The sequence below is a fragment of the Leptonychotes weddellii genome, chromosome 5 (assembly GCF_054177405.1).
Source record: "Leptonychotes weddellii isolate Sample4059 chromosome 5, ASM5417740v2, whole genome shotgun sequence".
NCBI lineage: Eukaryota > Metazoa > Chordata > Mammalia > Carnivora > Phocidae > Leptonychotes > Leptonychotes weddellii.
The window spans coordinates 87,787,062-87,807,733 of record NC_138373.1 but is presented as its reverse complement, the minus strand read 5'-3'; the positions used below and the strand labels follow the sequence as shown (position 1 = coordinate 87,807,733).

Here is a 20,672-nt window from a genome sequence, read left to right as displayed (position 1 = left end):
ACAAACAGAAGTCCAGAACCAGAAGCCTCCACAGGTGAATTCTACCAAACATTATACCAGAAGAGTTAATACCTGTTCTTAAACTATTCAAAAAAAAGAGAGGACGGAAATCTTCCAAATTTATTCAACGAGGCCAGCATTACCCTGATACCAAAACCAAAGACACCACACACACAAAAAGAAAACTACAGGTCAATATTTACGTTGAATATAGATGCGAAAACCCTCAATAAAATATTAGCAAACCACATTCAACAATACATTAAAAAAAAAATCAACACGATCAAGTAGAATTTATTCCAAGGATGCAAGGGTGGTTTGATATTTGCAAATCAATCAATGTGATACATCACATTAATAAGAGAAAGGATAAAAACCATATGGTCATCTCAATAGATGCAGAAAAAGCATTTGACAAAATACAACATCTATGCGTGATATAAAGTGTAAACAAAGTAATTTTAGAGAGAATATGCCTCAACATAATAAAGTACATATATGAAAAACCCACAGCTAACATACTCAATGATGAAAAACCAAAAGCTTTTCCTCTACTATCAGGAAAAAGACAAGGATATCCACTCTCACCACTTTTATTCAACACAGTACAAGAAGCTCTAGATGCAACAATCAGATGAGAAAAAGAAAGAAAAAGCATCCAAATTGGTAAGAAAGAAGTAAAACTGTTCACTATGCACAGATGACATGATACTATACATAGAAAACCCTAATGACACCACCAAAAAACTATCAGAATAAATGAATTCAGTAAAAGTTGCAGGACAGAATATTAATATGTAGAAATCTGTTGCATTACTATACATTGATAATGGGGTAGCAGAAAGAGAAATTAAAATAATCCCATTTACAACTGCACTAAGAATAATAAAATTCCTAGCAATAAACTTAACGAAGGAGGTGAAAGACCTATACTCTCTAAACTATAAAACACTGATGAAAGAAATTTAAGATGACACAAATGAAAAGATATTCCATGCTTATGGATTGGAAGAATTAATATCATTAAAATGTCCATACTACCTATAGCAATCTACAGATTCAGTGCAACCCCTATCAAAATACTAACAGCATTTGTCACAGAACTAGAATAAATCTACAATTTGAACAGAACCACAAAAGACACTGACTAGCCAAAGCAATTGTGAAAAAGAAGAACAAAGTAGGAGGTATCAAAATCCCAGATTTCAAGATGTAGTACAGAGCTGTAACAATCAAAACACTATGGTATGGCACAAAAAAAGACACAGAGATCAACAGAACAAAATAGAGAGCCCAGAAACAAACCCATTATTTATATGATCAAGTAGTCTATGGCAAAGGGGGCAAGAATATAGAATGGGGAAAAGAACGTCTATTCAATAAATGGTGCTGGGAAAACTGGATAGCTATATACAAAAGAATGAAACTGGACCATTTTCTTACAGCATAAAAATAAAATGGATTAATTTCTTAAAGTGAGACCTGAAACCATAAAACTCCTAGAAGAAAACATAGGCAGTAATCTCACATCGGCCACAGCAACATTTTTCTAGATTGGTCTCTTCTGAGAAGGTAAACAAAAGGAAAATTAAGCTATTAGGATTACACCAAACTAAAGAGCTTTTGCACAGTGAAGGAAACCATCAACAAAACAAAAAACCAACCTACCGAATGGGAGAAGATATTTGTAAATGATATATCTGATAGGGGGTTAATATATCCAATATATAAAGAACTAACACAACTCAACACCAAAAAATGGCAGAGGACCCGAATAGACACTTCTCCAAAGAACATACACAGATGGTCAAACAGACCCATAAAAAAGTGTTCAACACCACTAATCATCAGGGCAATGCAAATCAAAGCCACAAGGAGGTATCACTTGACACGTGCCCCAATGGCTAGAATAAAAAAAGACAAGAAATAACAAATGTTGGCAAGAATATGGAGGAAAAGGAAGCCTCATGCACTGTTGGTGGGACTATAAATTGGTGCAGCCACTGTAGAAAACAGTCTAGAGGTTCCTCAAAAAATTAAAAATAGAACTACCACATGATCCAGTAATCCCACTACTGGGTATTTACCTAAAGAAAACAAAAACACTAATTTTTATGTTTTACACTATGTTTATAATAGCCAGGATATGGAAGAACCTAAGTGTCCATCAATAGAAGAATGGATAAAGAAGATGTGGTGTATACATAGAATGGAATAGTACTCAGCCTTAAGAATGAGATCTTGCCATTTGTGACAACATGGGTGGACATACAGAATATTATGCTAAGTGAAATAAATCAGAGAATGATAAACACCATATGATTTCACTTACATGTGGAATCTAAAAAAACAAAAGAAACAAACAAGCAAAACAAAACAAACCAAAAAACTAGACTTCAAATACTGAGAACCGGTGGTTGCCAGGGGATGGCGGGTTGGGTGGGGGATGGGTAAAACAGATAAAGAGGATTAAGAGGTACAAGCTTCCAGTTATAAAAGAAATAAGTCACAAAGATGAAAAGTATAGCATAGGGAATACAGTCAATGATGTAATAATATATGGTGACAGATGGTGACTACACTTTTCATAGTAAGCAATGAGTAATGTATGGAACTGCTGAATCAATATGCCGTACACCTGAAACTAATAACGTTGTAAGTTAATTATAATTCAATAAAAAGAAGAAAAAGAGAAGAGCATAGAATAGAAATTAAAAAAAAAAAAATGATCCACCTATAAATAATCTATATGAAACTCACTTCAAATATGACATAGGTAGGTTAAAAGTAAAAGGATGGAAAAACATATAGTATACAGACACTAATCAAAATAAAGTCAGGGTGTTCATATGCATGGGAAAAGATGCTCAACATGATTAGCTATCAAAACCACAATGAGATGCTTCACACCCACTAGGACAGCTATTAACAAAGAAGACAGATAATAAGAATTGGTTAGAATATGGAGAATTTCTTTTTTCAGTAATTGACAGAATCTGTACACAGAAAATCAACAAGGATACAGAAGGCATGAACAAACCACATCGAGGTGGACTGAATTACTATCAACAACAGCAGAATACACATTATTTTTAAGTGCAGATAGGACATTCACTAGGATAGATCTTATCCTAGGTAACAAAACAGACCTTAACAAATTTAAAGAATTGCAATCATACAAATTATGTCCTGTGACCATAATGAAATTAAAATAGATAACAGAGATAAATTCTTCAAACATTTGGAAATTTAGAAACACATAAGTAATCCAGAAGTAAAAAAAAAAAAAAAAAAAAAGTTTTGGAAATCAGAGAATATTTTCATCTAAATAAACATGAAAATACAAGATATCAAAATTTTGTTATGCATATATACCAGTCCTTTGAAAATTTGTAGCATTAAATTCTTTTATTAGAAAATTGAAAAGATCTCAAATCAGTTACCTAAGCCTCAAACTTATGAAACAAGGAAAAGAGCAAATAAACTCCAAAGTAAATAGAAAGAAGGAAAAAATAAAAGAGCAGAAATCAATGAAACTGAGAACAAGAAAGCAACAGAGAAAAACCAATGAAACCAAAACCTAATTCTTTGAAAAAGCAAATGAAGTGGATAAACCTCCAGCAAAACTGACCAAGAGGAAAAAAATTAAAAAAAGATACAAATTACCGATGTCAGGATTGAAAGAAGGGATATCACTTCAGACTCCTAACTCATTAAAAGAATAAGTGAATACAATAATAAATTTCATACACACGAATTGGATAATTTGGATGAAATGGACTAATTCTCTAAAAACCACAAACTACATAGTCACACAAGAGGAAATAATTATTAATAGTCCTATAACCATTAGGTATAGTAATTATAGTTATAATTACTAATGTCCTATAACTATTCCATAATAGTCCTATAACTATTAAAGAAATTGAATTTGTAGTTAAAAATCTTCCACAAAAAATCCCTATTTGGATGATTTCAATGGCAAATTCTACCAAACATATAAAAAAGAAATACCAATCTTGTACAACCTCTTTGAGAAAAGAGAAGAAAATACTTCCAAACTCATAAAATGATACCAGCATTACTCTAAAACCAAAACCAGACACATTCCAGAGAGACACAGAACCATAATCCAGTATCCCTCATAAACATAAACGTAAAAATCCTCAAGAAAATATTAGCAACTCAAATTCAGCAACATATAGAAAGAATAATACACCATGACCAAGTAGGGTTTATCCCAGAACTCAAGGCTGTTTCTATATTTAAATATCAATCAGTGTAATCCACCATAAACAACAACAAACACTTCATCATACTAACTGGTGCATTTAAAAAAAAAAAAATAACCCAACAATATCCTTTCATAAAAAAAATTATCTGCAAACAGAAGGGGACTGCCTCGAAGTGAGAAAGGGCATCTTCAATATAGCCAACATCATACTTAAGTGAAAGACTGTATTCAAAAAATGAAATTTTGGAGTATAAATCTAACAAAACATATGTAGGATATGCACACTGATAACTACAAAATGCTAATGAAAGAAACCAAAGAGGGTCTAAATAAATGGAGACACACCGTGTTCATAAATTGGAAGACTCAACATAGTAGGGATGACAATCTTCCACAACTCATCTATAGACTTACTGCAACTTCCAATCAAAATCACAGCAGGCCTTGTTGTAGAAATTGACAAGCTAATTCTAAGATTTCTACGAAAATGCAAAGAGGGGCGCCTGGGTGGCTCAGGTCATGATCTCGGGGTCCTGGGATCGAGCCCCGCATCAGGCTCCCTGCTCAGCGGGAAGGAAGCCTGCTTCTCCCTCTCCCACTCCCCCTGCTTGTGTTCCCTCTCTCGCTCTCTCTGTCAAATAAATAAATAAAATCTTAAAAAAAAAAAAGAAAAGAAAAGAAAAGAAAGAAAATGCAAAGAGACTAGATAGCCAAAAGAATTTTGAAAACAAAGTTGGAGAAGTCACACCACCAAATTTTAGGACTTATTATAAAGTTACAGCAATCAAGACAGCATGGTATTGGCAGAGACAGAAGAGAATAGAGGTCAGAAATAAGCCCACAGAAACATGGTCAACTGTTTTTTGAAAAAGGTGCACAGACACTTCACAGGGGAAAGGACAGTTTTTTTTTGTTGTTTTTTTTTTAAGATTTTTTATTATTCATTTGAAAGAGAGAGAGAGAGAGGCAGAGGGAAAGGGAGAAGCAGACTCCTCGATGAGTGGGGAGCCCAACTCGACTCAGGGCTCCATCCCAGGACCCAGAGATCATGACCTGAGCCCAAGGCAGAAGCTTAACCATCTGAGCCACCCAGGGGCCCCAGAAAGGACAGTCTTGTCAACAAATGGTTACGTGCCAAATAACTAACCCCAACATAATTCTTACACTTTATACAAAAATTAACTCGAAGTGGACCATAGATCTAAATTCAAAATGAAAAGTGGAGAAAATCTTTGTGACCTGGGATTAGGCAAAGATTTTTTAGACATGATTCATGAAGCCTGATTCATAAAAAAAAAATAATAATAATAATAAACTAGACTTCATCAAAACTAGAAACTTTTGTTCTGGGAAAGGCACTTTAAGACAATCTGAAAAGACAAGCTACAGACTGGAAGGCAAAATTTGCAAATCACATATCTGACAAAGGACTTTATAATACATAAAAAACTCTCAGAACTAACAGTAAGAAAATCATCCAATTTTTAAAACGAGCAAAAAACTTTAACACTTAGCCAAAAAGAGATAAAGATGGCAAATAAGCACATGAAAATATGTTCAACATCATTAGCTATTAGAGAAATGCAGTTAGAACAATGAGATCCACTATACCCCTATTAAGATGGCTAAAATAAAAAGTACTGACATTCCAAGTGCAGTAAGGATACAGTGTGACTGGAACTGTCATACAATGCTGGTGACAATGCAAAATGATATGGCTATTTCAGAAAATGGTTTGGCAGCTTCTTACCAAGTTAAATATCTAGCTACCATATGACCTCGCACTACTACTTCTGGGCATTTACTGTAGAGAAATGAGTGGATAAGCAAACTGTAGTACAGCAATAATATGGAATGAGGTACTGATATAGACAACAATATAGATGAGTCTCAAGGGCATTAATGTTGAGTAAAAGAAGGTAGTTTCAAAAGGTTACATATTGTTTCCATTTACCTGGCACTACCAAAAAGACAAAACTACAGTGTACTTCCTGTCCCCAAGGTTTTGCCTTTGTCATTAATTCATCTGGTTGTTATTTGCATGTTTGGTATAAGGAAGCTATCTACTTATATTTTCTTTGTCTTATGGGGACAACTAGGTGCCCCAGTCTCATTTATTGTACATTTTCCAGCACTGAATTTTTTTCTATTGAAATATATTTGACATATAACATTATGTAAGTTAAAGGTGTACAACACACTGATTTGTTATTTATATACTGTAATATGATTGCCATTGTAATGATAATTAGCATCTCTACCATGTCACATTATTTCTTTCTTATGGTTAGAATACCCATACTCATTTTAATGCCACACTTGTTTTTTCAATAAATGTATGGGTATGTTTTTGAGCTCTCTATTCTACCTCTGGGTCTTTTTATCTATCTCCACATCAGTACTATGCTGCCTCCACTGTTATAGTTGTAAAATATACCCTTACTATCTGGCACGGCAAGTAACCCTTTTCTCTTTCAAAATTGTTTACTTATTCTTAGATTTCTCTTCTAATTCAATCCAGATGGACCTCCAGGGGTGCCTGGGTGGCTCAGTCGGCTAAGCGTTGGACTCTTATTTCCCTCCAGGGGCACCTGGGTGGTAATTCTTGATTTCTGGCTCAGGTCATGATCTCAGGGTTATGAGATGGAGTCCTGCAGCAGGCTGGGGGTGAAGCCTGCTTAAGAGTCTTTCCTTCATCCTCTGCCCCTCTCCCTCTCTAAAAAAATAATTAAAACAACAACAGCAACAACAAAACCAAATGGACCTCCAGAGCACTCTAGTTCAGACTGCTAGATATTAATTTTAATTAATTCAAACTGTTGGTAGATTTCTGAACCCAAGGAATACTACCTTAAATTCTTTTGGTCAAGAGGACAAGTGTTATTCCCATTTCATCAATAAGGAAATAGACTCAGGGATCCCAAATGTAAGCAGCTGAATGACAGTACCAGGCAGCAAGGAAGGAGCCAAGCTAGTACCAGAAATAGAATTTCTGATCCTGAGTCTAGTGCTCTACTCAAACCAGGTGGATCCTCAGGACCGTTTGTTTTTAGCTATGTAAAAACCATCTGTCTCCCTGGGTGAAAAAACAAAGCAAATTCCCTGAACCTGCTTCACCAATGGGATTTCCAAGATATTAGAAAAACTGTGTATCAAGCCAGGAATAGAAAATAAATAAATAGAAAATAAATAGAAAAAAAGTAAATGAAGAAAAGATAAAAACCTCCAAATTCCAAATTATTTTCCCTTATGGTTAATAAAAACCTACCATCCATTTTAACTAGGCATCACAATTATAAAACCAATTAATGTTTACTGACAGGTTTTTTGAAATTACAATTAACATCCACTTTGAAAAAAACCTACTCTTAGACTGCATAATGAAATACTGTCAAAATGAACTATATTTAAAATTTGCTTTGTAACTACAAAAATATACCTATTCAGAAAAAGGAATTATAAACATCAGGTAATTGAAAGCATAATTTTGTTAACACTTCAGAAAGATAGTGACACAGAGTTTCTAAGAATCTGCATGTTCATTTCCTGTATGTGAAACAACAGAAAAGTTTAAAATATTTTATAACATGCATTTACTTTGCCACCTTTTCTGAAAATCATTGTTTTCTCCCCCTTTTTTGGCTAGTAAGTGGAGTGGCAAGAAGACTGTTTTCCAAACTCTCTAACGATTGTTAAATATTTAAAAATAGACTCCAGTAAAAAAAGGGAGTATTTTCCATTTATCTGCCTGTTTTTATAGTGCTTGTCATAACTGGTCATGGTGCACTTACATTATTTTCTATAGGTAGGCCCAAATTATAAGTGAAATTTTTCTAAAGTAGGTTTTCCCCTGCCTGCATTAGCCACACTCTCGCCCACTTTGCCACCCAAAGATATCGGCAGACTCCTGGCAGAGGATTCAGAACATTCTGCTGCTCATAAAAGAGAAACCACCACCCACTCAAGACAGCAACTGCCAGCTGTTTAGTTTTACATTTTGGTCAAGAAAAATTTAAAGAAATTCAAGTCACTCTTCTTTCTCTTTTACCCACAAATCCACTATCCCATAGCTGGACATACACAGAAATACTGTGACTACTGATACACCATGAATCTGTCTTTAAATATTAACAACCTAGTTTAGTTAAAAAATTTTATTGGACTGTTCAGGCAGGTGCCACAAATATTAATTAGTAGAGAATATTAACAGATACATATGGAGGGGCGCCGGGTGGCTCAGTCAGTTAAGCGTCTGTCTTTGGCACAGGTTGTGATCTCAGGGTCCTGGGATGGAGTCCCACATCGGGCTCCCTGCTCAGTGGGGAGTCTGCTTCTCCTACTCACCCTCCCTCTCTCTCTCTCAAACAAATAAATAAAATCTTTTTTTTTTTCTAAAAAAGACACATATGTAAAGAGAAAAATAAAAAGGCATAGTTATGGCTTTCTTAGAAACTTTAAAGAAATCATGAATATATTTAAATTACATATATAAATAAGCATCTTATACAGACAATATGTTACTGTATTTTAAAGCACAGAAAATTTTCACAATCTTTGAAAATGATGGAAACATTTGGAGCTTTATGAAGAAGCTTTACAAAGAAGATAAAATTTTAAAGGATTTTTTTTTTAAGATTTATTTATTTATTTGACAGAGAGACAGACAGCCAGAGACAGAACACAAGCAGGGGGAGTGGGAGAGAGAGAAGCAGACTCCTGCAGACCGGGGAGCCCGACTCGGGGCTCGATCCTAGGACCCTGGGATCATGACCTGAGCCGAAGGTAGACGCTTAACGACTGAGCCACCCAGGCGCCCCGAAGATAAAATTTTGAAGTTGGAAGGAACAGAATTTAAAAGGACACAGGAGAATTTTTTTTTTTTTACCTTAGAATTGTAGCTAAATATGAGTTGCATATACATATAGATTCAAACAGGTATGACAGGTCAAGGAACTAACCTAATCCAAACCAGTTATTTATAACCTATGGGCCACGGAATCATTGGTAGAGTTACATGGATATACACACACCAAGTATGATCTTTAGTCTAAAATATTTTTCTCATACATATAAATATTTCTCTATTTTTCATATAGACAGATGCTAGTATAATAAAATATAAAATCATTTAAAAGCACAGCAATTTTTTTCCATTATGCATAATCTCAATCAATGAATACTGTAAGTACAATTACTTGTATGTTAGGGGTAGAGTTTCTCATATTCAAAACAGGTCAGGGGCCTTTAGCTAACATACAAGGCTCCTTCTGGCTCTAAAATTCTGTGATTTTAAGAGCACTAAGGACTCCTATTATGAATCTTTATAACTATTACATTATAAGTATCTATACAAATTTACAAATATATATATAAATGATGCCTGCTATGCCCCCAAGCACTGGACTAGCTTTTGTTACAAAGATGAACAAGCCAGGATTCCAGACTTAATCTCAAACTGACACAAGAGACAGATACATGAACAAATAATACAGCCTAAAAAAAAATACTGCAGAAGAATTATTTCAAGTGTTCTGGGAGCACGATGGTATCATTAATATCACCTGGGGGAGTCTGAGAAGACAAGGATCTATGAATTGGGTCTTGATAGGTGAGGAGTGGGGTAGAAAGAGTAAGCATTCTAGACAGATGGTACAACACATACAAAGGCATAGAGTTGTGAAAGTGCATGACATGTTTGGGCAGCAAGTTCTGGTATGGTTGGATATTAAGGTATTTGAAGGAAAAGCAAGAGGAGACTAAAATATAAAATGGACTGGAACAGATAGTTAAAGGTCCTGAATGATATGCTTACCAATTAAGACTTAATTCCATTAGGCATAGGGTTCTGAGAAAGTTTAAGGAAAGGAGTGATATAAACAGATTTTAGGATGATAACTCTATGGAAGGATGATGGTGGAGAAACTAGTGTGTGTGGGGGGGGGTTGGGCAACTGCACTTATTCTGGTGAAAGAAGGAATAATATAGAGCAGAGAGAGTGGAAATGCAGAATCAAGGATAAAGGTTTCCAATTGGGACAGGAGGGTGGATACCATTATCAGAGATGGGATACAGAAGAAAAGCAGGAAGAAAAACAGGAAAAGAGTAGTATTCCTTGGAAGGCAGTTTCAAGAAAGAGGGAATAGTTATATCCACGTAATATGCTGCAAAGCTGTAAGTTGAAAACCGAAAGGGTCCCTCTTCCCTCCTCTCAGTGGTAAGTTCCCAGGTGGGTTTAGGCAGGAAGAAAAGAGAAACGGAAGATGCGTCCAGACAAGGTTAGGGCAAGGATTCAAGAAACTTTCCGCACCCCAGACCCGGAAAGAGGAGCTCACAGCTGGGGCCCGGGAAAAGGAAGTACCGCTCCAAGAAGCGGGTAAGCAGCACAGGGAAACGGCTAGGGCTAGGCGGGCGGCCAGCAGTTCCAGAGATGCAAAGCACCACAGCGGCCCAGGGAAAGGAAACTTCCGACTCCCTACGCCCGCTCCTGTCCCTCGATTTATTTCCACTTACTCTGGTCTCAATCCCTCGCAGCCGTCAGTTGTGGCGTTAGGACTCAAGGCTTCTGCTAACAGGGGCCTATGCACCCAAGGGAAGAGACTCCTCTCGCCTGTTCAGCTTCTTCAGAGAGCAGACGCAGAACCCAGCAGAAACAGTCAGTAGAAGGGCGGCTGCAGGGGTCAGCAGAGCTCAGCCCCATCACTGGCCCGAGGAAAACCTCCACTGATCGTCTCGAACCAAAGCGCTCAGAGCGCTCAAGCCTCGCGAGATTTCCTGCCTCACGTTACCGTGGGGGGGCAGAGCCGAGCGATTTATTTGCGGCTTCTCGCAGACATGCGCGAGAGGTGGGGCGGTTCCCTTCTACGTTCTTCCCCATCAGTCTACTCAGGCTTTTGCTTTCCTTCTCGCAAAGTGTCGCGAGTTTTGCTAGGGGAAGCCGACCGGGGTGGAGAGACCGAGAAGGGAAGGTTGGGTGGGAGGGCCTTGCGCTTAAGGGGCCGTGGCTCGTTTACCCGGTGCTGTGGTTGGTACTTCGCTGTTGGGGAGGCTCTGAGGTCGCCCGGATCAATCTTCCCAATGGGTTATTGGGAAAATTAGCGGGTAGAAAATCTTGAGGGTCGGAGGCATTTTTTCCTTGGCCCCGCCCTTTTCCCCGTTCTGAGAGCTGGGCGTCTGGCCCACCGAGGGGGAAGGGCAGTTGGCGGGGCTGAGGAAGAGGGCTTTGCGCACGCGCGTGTCCGAGTGTGTGAGTGTTTGTGTTTACGCGCACGCGCGCGCGCTCCTGCATTTAGGAAGCCTGGGAAGGACCGGTGTGCTAGGAGATGAGCGGGGAAAACATAGTCCCCTGTCTTTGGTACCAGGCACTCCTGACTGTGCGCTGACCCTCCCCACCCAGCCAGCAGCCTTTTCCAGAGAGGCTGTGGTCCATAGCCTCTGTTCGTTTTCACTGCAGGACCAGGCACGAAAGTAAGCGAACCTCGATCCTGAGGTCTTCCCTATCCACTCACCTTGTACTTTCCACCCCCACCCTCCAGCAGAGTGTGTTCAGGTTTCTCAAAGAGTTTGCATGAATGGGAAATGCGTTTGAAAGCAGAAGAAAATAGCTAGATCGTAAAAAGTCAGTTCGTGTTGATGAACACTTTTGCTCTGCTTACCATGTGCTTTTTGAATGTGGATTGTCTATTCAGTATAAGGTTTTACTAGCGAAGCAAGGGAGTTTTTATAAGAAAAAGTTTAAAAGTTTCTCCTCCCCAGCAATGTGAATGGTAGCAACTAAGTTTTTCTGTTCTACATGATAAATTACTGTGGTGTTACAAAAAGCTAAGGGGGAGAGTGTGAATTTGGGGTCCTATCTTAATTTGAAGACCCGATATGCAGTTGTCTTAGGAGATGTTTATTATATTCGGGGCTTTCCTTTTGCTGTCACTCCTCTTTTCCTGTTAATTCTGGCCCACCTCAACCTTTTTCAGAAGTCTTGAGACTTTGGAGGGAACTCCAAACTGCTGACTTGGGTTAGTTTGGGGGTTTATATGTGATTGATGTCAATTAGCAAGAATCATCAGAAGTGTATTTTAAAAGTATTTGTCATTTATTATGTTTGGTATTATGTAAGGGAATCAAGTACAATTATTTGTAAACATTTTTTTTCTGACAATTTTAAGTTCATTCAAAAAGCAAAAAATATATATGGACTGTAATTTTACCTGTGACTGATAGAGTGACAGCTTAATATGGTGTAGCTTATCCCTTCAATTGATAGTTACTTTCTGGTCATGACCTCATTAAATCTTGTCCTTTGTTGGATAAATTTCTTTGAATACTGATTATTCATGTTCTCTACCAAATCTTTTTGAGGAAAAGACATTAATTAGGGACAATTTAAGGGTATTAAATGTCATGTATGAGACATTTGGCTAATATATTTTATCCCTTACAGGTTAAAACAAAATGAAGATTTTTTCTGAATCTCATAAAACAGTATTTGTTGTAGATCACTGCCCTTACATGGCAGAATCATGCAGACAGCATGTCGAGTTTGATATGCTGGTGAAGAATAGGACCCAAGGAATCATCCCTTTGGCACCCATATCTAAATCATTGTGGACTTGTTCAGTAGAATCTTCCATGGAATATTGTAGAATAATGTATGATATATTTCCTTTCAAAAAGCTGGTGAGTGTGAAGTACAAGCAAAATCATGATTTTGGGGGATGGACTTAACTGCCTGTTATATTTTTTACATAAGAATTTACTGTAGATTTGACTTAAAACTGTTTACTACTTTAAAAATGTGGTATGTAGAACTCTTTTTGAGGATTAGCATGCTATGTATATTTAATTGAGGCCAACAATAATAAAGCTAACAGTTATGGAGCATTTACACGTGCCAGTCATTTCTAAAGTGCTTCATATTTATTAACTTTTTAAATTCTCACAACAATCCTATAAGGTAGCTACTGTAATCACTGGGACAATATTCAAAGTATATAATAACCAGAATAGAATTGAGAATAACCATTGAGAACTGTTGCCGGCCTAAGCAGAAGGGATGTTGGGTGTAAGCAGTGTCAAATTGTGTTGGTATGTATCATCTGAATATCACCTTTGTTTATTTTGCCATGTTGGAGATCTATAAATTGAGGTAAAGAGAAGAAACTTGTCCTGAGTCACACAGCTAGTTAGAGGCAGAACCAGCATTTGAACCTAAGCAGGCTGGCTGCTTATAGTTTTAGTGAATACACGCTAAACTGCTGCAGGATTTGGCCTTATTAGAAAGAAAAGCTCTTAAGAATGCTAAGTGGAAATTGTTTTTTCCCCAAGAAGAGAGATTGAGGATTGACAGATTCCAAATATGAAAATTATCTTCAGGTTTCATCATCTCAGCTGTTTTATTTTGGGAGTCATTTGGTTAGCCACAAGTGGATGATCTGCTTTGTTTCTTTTGGAGCAGCCTAGGCTGGGACCTAGCCAGTTCTTAGACTAGCACAGGCAGGGCAGTAACAGTAAGGCTGAACATGGAGAATCTAATACATTCAGATATAATCCAAATTAAAATGTAGTTGTTTTTAGTCCCTCTGTAAATTGTGCATGATGTAGGGTAAAGGAACATGAAGGGGGAGGATAAGTAGTAATTTAGGATGCAGGCTTTGGTTCAGATTCTGGCATCATTAGCTACCAGAGTGTGACCTTGATCATATTGCTTAATTTCTCCAAGCCTCAGTTTCCTCCCATGTAAGCATAACACCTCTTTCTATGATGTAAGATTTCAATGAGATAATATAACTAAAGTGGCTAGTAGAATATGTCCCTGTCAGAGAAGCCTTAGGAGAGAAGACTACTTAATCAGATTTATTAGGGATGCACAACTCATATTTCATGGATAGTAGGAAAAAAGATCATGGATTAGATCATATAGTGCAGGGGAAAGAAATAATCTCACCCTCCTTCAAAAGGGAGCGATCATCATTTTATATATTTTCTAATATATCCTTCCTAACATTATCATCTTTCTCAATAATATTTTTTGGTTGCATTTTACTTTAGAATAAAGTCCAAATGCACTATTTTGACTTTCAGTGCCTTTTGTGATAGGCTACTACCTATTTCTCTGAGCTTATCTCCCACCCCTTTGCCTGCTCTGACCTTTTCAACTTTTTGAGGGTACACATTTAGAGGCCTTTGCATTTGCTGTTTGCTGTACCAGGAATTCTCTATCCCCAGCTCCATTTATGGCTGGTTTCTTTTGGTCATTTGGATTCCAATCAACTTCCAGTTCTATAGAGAGCCCTTCTCTGACCATCCAACCTAAAGCAGCTAACCAGTTTCGTTTTCATAGCATTTATCACTCACTGAAATTATCTTGTGCATTTATTTGTTTGTATTCTTTCTGTACTGCCCTCTATCTTACCACTACCCCCAAACCCCTGACTTTCCCCACATTGTGAGTAATACAACTTTTATTCATTGCTGTATTCCCAAATCCCCAGTGCCAAGGATGGCACCTGGCATATACTAGGCATTCTGTAACTTTAAAGTGAATGAATGAATCAGCAAGCCAGTGCTAGAGACTGCATATTATTTTTAAAATATGATGTGGTTGAGTGGAATTGGATGTGAATACTAATTATGTCTTTGAAATCTATCAGGTGAATTTCATTGTGAGTGACTCTGGAGCACATGTTTTAAATTCTTGGACTCAAGAAGACCAAAATTTGCAGGAGGTATGGTTAGGTTTTCAGCTGTGGCCATTTTTGAAAATTACCTGAATGTGGTAATAATTTCTTGAAAAATGATTTAAAAAATTTTTTATCAGTATAGTATTTGCACATAGTTTTAAAACAACTAATGCTAAAGGAAAAACAGCTATCTTCATTCCAGTGTTTTCTCACTTCATAGAAGCAAACTTTCAACTCTAGCTCATCTAGTATGTACTTCCATATTTCTAAATAACAGTTTTTGCTGCTATTGATAGAGTTCTCAATTTAAGCTTTATTTTTTATCATTATTGTTAATGAAGATTTAACTTTTATCTTTCCTGCCACCATGCCCTTATGCCTGCCCTCTTCCCTTCCCTCATTTTCTCAGTGTTGTTACATCAGAATTTTTGTTAATTTAAAATTATGATATCTATATAAAGTGTTATTCACTGCTAAGCTAAGTAGTATATGTGGTTATTTCCTTTCTCTTTTTTTTTTTTTAGGTTTTATTGAGATATCATTGACTTACAGCACTGTATAAGTTTAAGGTGTACAACATAATGATTTGACTTACATATTTTGTCCTTTTTTGTGTGACTTTTTTTTTCCTGCAATTTATCATTTCCTTTTTTGCTTAATTTGCTTAATTTTATGTGTATTTGTTGCTGCATTTCCTCATGTCTCTACAAAACTTTCAATATTTTTATCATAAATGTATGAGAAATTTAGCATCTTGTTTTTTTTCTTGAAAAACTTCTTGGAGCACAGTCTTTTCCTCTAGTTTGTACTAGGCCTGGTGCTTTTTAAAAATTATTTGTCTAAGGATATTGAGATTTGTGATAGATTATATTCTTTGTTGTTGCTGAGTTGGATGGAAGACTTCAGTTTACTGGGTTCTTTATGGATGAATATGAGAGTCAGGCATTAGTGAGATATTTGAATACATTTTTTTGAATGATTTCATGTTAAAATTTTTTTGTTAATGGATATCCTTCAGTGGAAGTAATCTCATCTAGATGTGTTGTAAATGGAACATTTTAAAAGAAAATGTGTTTATCACTGTATTTGGTCTTAAAATGTTGTGATTAGTGTTATAATATGTAAACATATCTAATCTTTTAGTCTTTTGAGGTAACTCACTCGAGCAGTAGGCTTTTATTGGTTTGGCTTTGCATTAATATTACTCCAGAGTATTCTTTATTCTTTATTTACTTTAAAAAATAATGTTAAGGATTCTGTGTATTCTCTCTGCATTGTCTTTTTTGAAAGGGCATGTATTTTGCTTTATGTCTTTTAAGAGGTACTATGAAGGAAGCTTGAAGCCTCTCTAGTTGTGTATGAATAAAAATGAGTACAAATTTGTATAGGTTTTCCTTACTTCACCTCTGCAGTGCAGTAAAATTTGGCATTTGATAATGGTACGTATGCTAATGATAAGAGAATTGCTACTTCCCTCTGCTTTCTCAATGTGAAGGCATACTGTATCATGCTGATTGCTTTTAAATTGTGAACAGAAGGGGAAACTAGTTAGGAAGACAACTATATACCAGATCACTGTGTTTAAGATTATATAAAATCATTGACATTTTGTGTAAGTTATGTATAATCTTGTTTGGGTTAACACATTTAATGTTTAGCTTTGGTTATCCATGTCACACCTTTCCCTAGTTACTGTGAACAATCATGAGTAACAAGTGAAGTAGATTGAAGACGAATTTTGGGGCTAGAAGGGTTGTAAACATCCTTGCTTCGACTCCTTCGATGTGCAGATGAAGGAACAGAGGCCCACAGGAGCCAGAGGTTGTTTGACTTATATACCTGGGTCCAGGGCTCTTTCTGTTATAGCACATAACTCTATTCTATGCATTTTAAATTTTATCTCCAAAAATTGTTGGAGTTCAGAAGTTTGGGTCTGGTTTTTGTAGGCTCAAATATAGTTTGAAAGTATTGCACTAATGTGGGACAGGTTAGATTATTTTCACTTTCAGGTTAGGAGAGATTGACCAGGGTTACACAGTATTAAGAGGCATAGCCAGAATTTCATTCCTTCTCTGTCTGACTCCAAAAGTTAAGCTTGCTTTCTGCTACTTTCCGCAGGACCACAACATCCCTAAAAACTTTTATTGAGTTTCTCCTATGTACCAGGGACTTCGTATAGTCATCTATACAGTCTTTTTTTTCTTTCTTTTCTGATTACTTTTTATGAATAGGTAATACCTGTATGTTTAGAAATTAAGTTTACATATATACATACACATGTACTTATGTACACTTATACATATGTGTATGTGAGGTAAAAGGTAAACCTTGAAAACTTTCTAGTTCATCCCCTGACCCAATTAGTGATGTGCTAGACCCCACTTATACCAACTTGGGAGAGATGAATATGTTCAACTCCTATCAACTTTGTGTTCAGTGAAGCTTGAAATCTGCCATGGTGGGAGTATTTTATTTAACCATAGATATTGGCAAACACAAATTAGGGATTCCCCCCCACCCCTGACTTTGGAGAGCTGATTTACCAGCAAATCACTGTTTATCCCCACCACTATTAGTTTTTTATGGCTCATTCCAGAGTGTCTTTATGCATATACAAAGCAAAGTGCTTCCAGTTTGTTCTCTTTCAAGATTGTTTTGGCTCTTCTCTGACCCTTGCAATTCCATATGAATTTTAGAATCACCTTGTCAGTTTCTACAGAGAAATCAGTTGGGATTCCGACATGGATTAAGTTTAATCTACAGTTCAGTTTGAGTAATGTTACCATTTTAACAATATTAAGTCTTCCAACCCATGAACATGGGATGTTTTACATTCATTTAGATCTTTAATTTCTTTCAACAATGTTTTTTAGTTCTCAGGTTGAAAAATTTGCATTTCTCTTTTGATTTTATTCTTTTTGGTGCTATTGTAAGTGGAATTGTTTTCATTTTCGGCTTGTTCATTGCAAGTGTGTAGCAGTACAATTTGTTATTTTGTATTACGTATCCTGCAAATTGCTGAACTTGCTTATCATTTCTAATAGCTTTTTAGTGGATTCCTTATGATTTTCTACATACAAGATCACATGGGGCACCTGGGTAGCTCAGTTGGTTAAGCATCTGCCTTTAGTCCAGGTCATGATCCCAGAGTCCTGGGATCGAGCCCTGCATCGGGCTCCAGCCCTGCATCAGGCTCCCTGCTCTGCTGCAGGGTACCTGCTTCTGCAGCTCCCCCTACTTGTGCTCACTCTCTCTCTCTCCCTCTCTCTTTCAAGTAAATAAAAATATCAAAACAAAAACAAAAACAAAACACCGAGAAACTTAAAAAAAAAAAAGATCATGTCATCTGCAACATAGAGATAATTTTACTTCTTCCTTTCCAATCTGGATTCCTTTTATTTCTTTTTCTTAATTGCTCTGGCTAGGATCTCCAGTATAATGTGGAATAGAAGTGATGAGAGAGGACATCCTTCTTCTGTTCCTGATCTTAGAGGGAACATGTCCAGTCTTCACTATTAAGCATGCTGTCATCTGTAGGTTTTTCATAGGTGCCATTTTCTGCTTGAGGAAGTTCCCTTCTATATCTAGTTTGTTAAGTGTTTTTATCATGAAAGGTCTTGGATTTCATGAAATGCTTTTTCTGTGTTTATGAAGATGATCATGTGATTTTTGAAAAATTCTGTTGGTATTTACGTTGATTTTCAGATGTTAAGTCAACTTCGCGTTCCTGGGATATAAGTCCCACTTTGTCATGGTGTATAATTCTTCTTATATGTTGCTGGATTTGGTTTGCTAGTATTTCGTTGGGGATATTTGTGTCCATATTTGTGAGATATACTGGCTGTAGTTTTCTTGTGATGTCTTTGTCTGACTTGTGCATACTCTTGTCAACATAATTATTTTCTCTTTTACTTTAGCTAATGGCAGCATTAGCTGCTGTTGGGCCTCCTAATCCACGAGCAGATCCAGAATGCTGCAGCATTTTGCATGGTCTCGTTGCAGCAGTGGAAACCCTGTGTAAAATTACAGAATACCAACATGAGGCTCGTACTCTACTAATGGAAAATGCAGAACGTGTTGGTAATAGAGGACGAATAATTTGCATTACTAATGCAAAAAGGTGAGACGTTAATCACAGTAATTCTTTCACTGAGGGAATTTTAATGTCTTATTACAATTTTTATTTTAAAAAACAGGGACAGCATCTTAGCATTTAAGCATATCTCAAGTAGCCTTTCTAATACTGAAGCCATATTTATCCAGTTCTAAAATAAAGACTCATTTCAGTGAAAGCTGTTTAGATTGTCATCATATAGGTTAATTTGACTTTTTTCTCATTTAGTTTTTCAGCTGATTCTTTGGTATTGTGAGTGAACATGCTAAAGACAGTCCTTACTGAAGTAATTTTAAGTGCCTATAAAAAGATACTACAGCTGAATAGTGTATTTAGTTTTTTTTACTGTTTATTCAAGTTTGTTCTTTATGCCGTAGTGATAGTCATGTGCGTATGCTTGAGGACTGTGTCCAGGAAACAATTCATGAGCATAACAAGCTTGCTGCAAATTCAGATCAGTGAGTATAATCATAAGTGAAATAAATATTCCATTTTATAGTCATGTATTTCATGATAATTATTCCAATAATTATAATAGTAATGGGTGGCATTCCCTTGAATTTTCCACTGGTTCTACAGAGTAGCCAAAAACTGTATGTTTGATCAGAAAACTTTTCCATTTTCTCTTTCACTTTAAAATTTTACTTTTTTTTGACAGGAAAGGTGATCAGAAGGATAAAATAATACTATACGTTTATAAAACATATTTGTTTTGATGGCTTGCTCTCATACTTTGTGTTACAAATTTGTAAAATGAACACATTATTTGTAGCATTATTTAATATGTATCAAATCAAAACATAACAATTGCATTGTATGAATTTTTTTTGGAAGAATAAAGCTGGGGCGCCTGGGTGGCTCAGTTTGTTGAGTGTCCGATTCTTGATTTTGGCTCGGGTCATGATCTCAGGGTCGTGAGATCAAGCCCTGTGTTGGTCTTGGCTCTGAGCATGGAGCCTGCTTAGGGTTCGGGGTTCTCTTTCTCCCTCTGCTCCTTCCCCCACCCCCATCCACTCAAAAATAAATAAATAAAGCTATTAAAGACAAGGTTAGGACAGTTGCAATGTGGAGTTTATATTAGATTGAGCTCTTACTAATTTTTTTAAGTGGAGTACTAGTATTGTTAATGAGTAGGATTATTTTCAATTATTACCTGATTTTGTCCTTAAAAATCATTAAGTAAGAAATGATTCCAGTTCTCATGTGGGTGATCTTTTGTTTATCTCCACAGAGGTGATTAGTTTGGGGAACAAATAAAGCACTCAGAATAAAAAAAATAAATAAAAATAAAAAATCATTAGTAAAAGGGAAACCAATATACAATATATTCATTGTCTCTGTGGCAGATATCTGTTGAAAATTATTCCCGATTATAAGATTTTCCTTTATTTTTCAAACACACAAAAAAGTATCATTTTTGCATTTGAACTAAATTCATATATTCATTAAATGTTCATACTAGTACAGCAGTTATACAGTTTTTCTAAATATTTAGCTTTTGTGTTAACAGTAATATCTGATTATAGAGATACACTGTTTTGGTATATTAAACTTTTAATAGTTTACCTACCTGGATTCTTTTTTTTTTTTTAAAGATTTTATTTATTTATATGACAGAGAGAGACAGTGAGAACAGGAACACAAGCAGGGG

General features: G+C 36.3%; 3 protein-coding genes across 8 annotated transcripts in view; 2 read left to right on the top strand and 1 right to left on the bottom strand.

Moving 5' to 3' along the window:
- The window catches only part of FGFR1OP2 (FGFR1 oncogene partner 2), a 32,828-nt gene extending 21,863 nt beyond the window's left edge, over positions 1-10,965 (bottom strand). Inside the window, exon 1 of one of the 2 annotated variants that reach the window (XM_031033101.2) lies at positions 10,745-10,965. The gene's annotated coding sequence lies outside the window, so the exon portion shown is untranslated. The remainder of the gene's footprint in view (positions 1-10,744) is intronic. The other variant, XM_006737929.3, reaches the window with a different exon arrangement.
- The window catches only part of ITPR2 (inositol 1,4,5-trisphosphate receptor type 2), an 838,078-nt gene that overhangs the window by 272,989 nt on the left and 544,417 nt on the right, over positions 1-20,672 (top strand). The window lies entirely within an intron of this gene.
- The window catches only part of INTS13 (integrator complex subunit 13), a 27,621-nt gene continuing 18,204 nt past the window's right edge, over positions 11,256-20,672 (top strand). Inside the window, exons 1-5 of one of the 5 annotated variants that reach the window (XM_081819054.1) lie at positions 11,256-11,698; positions 12,669-12,904; positions 14,878-14,952; positions 18,825-19,027; positions 19,399-19,479. In XM_081819054.1, coding sequence (XP_081675180.1) covers positions 12,680-12,904; positions 14,878-14,952; positions 18,825-19,027; positions 19,399-19,479 — 584 coding nt within the window. In that variant the 5' untranslated portion in view covers positions 11,256-11,698; positions 12,669-12,679. The remainder of the gene's footprint in view (positions 11,699-12,668; positions 12,905-14,877; positions 14,953-18,824; positions 19,028-19,398; positions 19,480-20,672) is intronic. The other 4 variants (XM_081819055.1, XM_081819053.1, XM_031033105.2 and 1 more) reach the window with 4 other exon arrangements.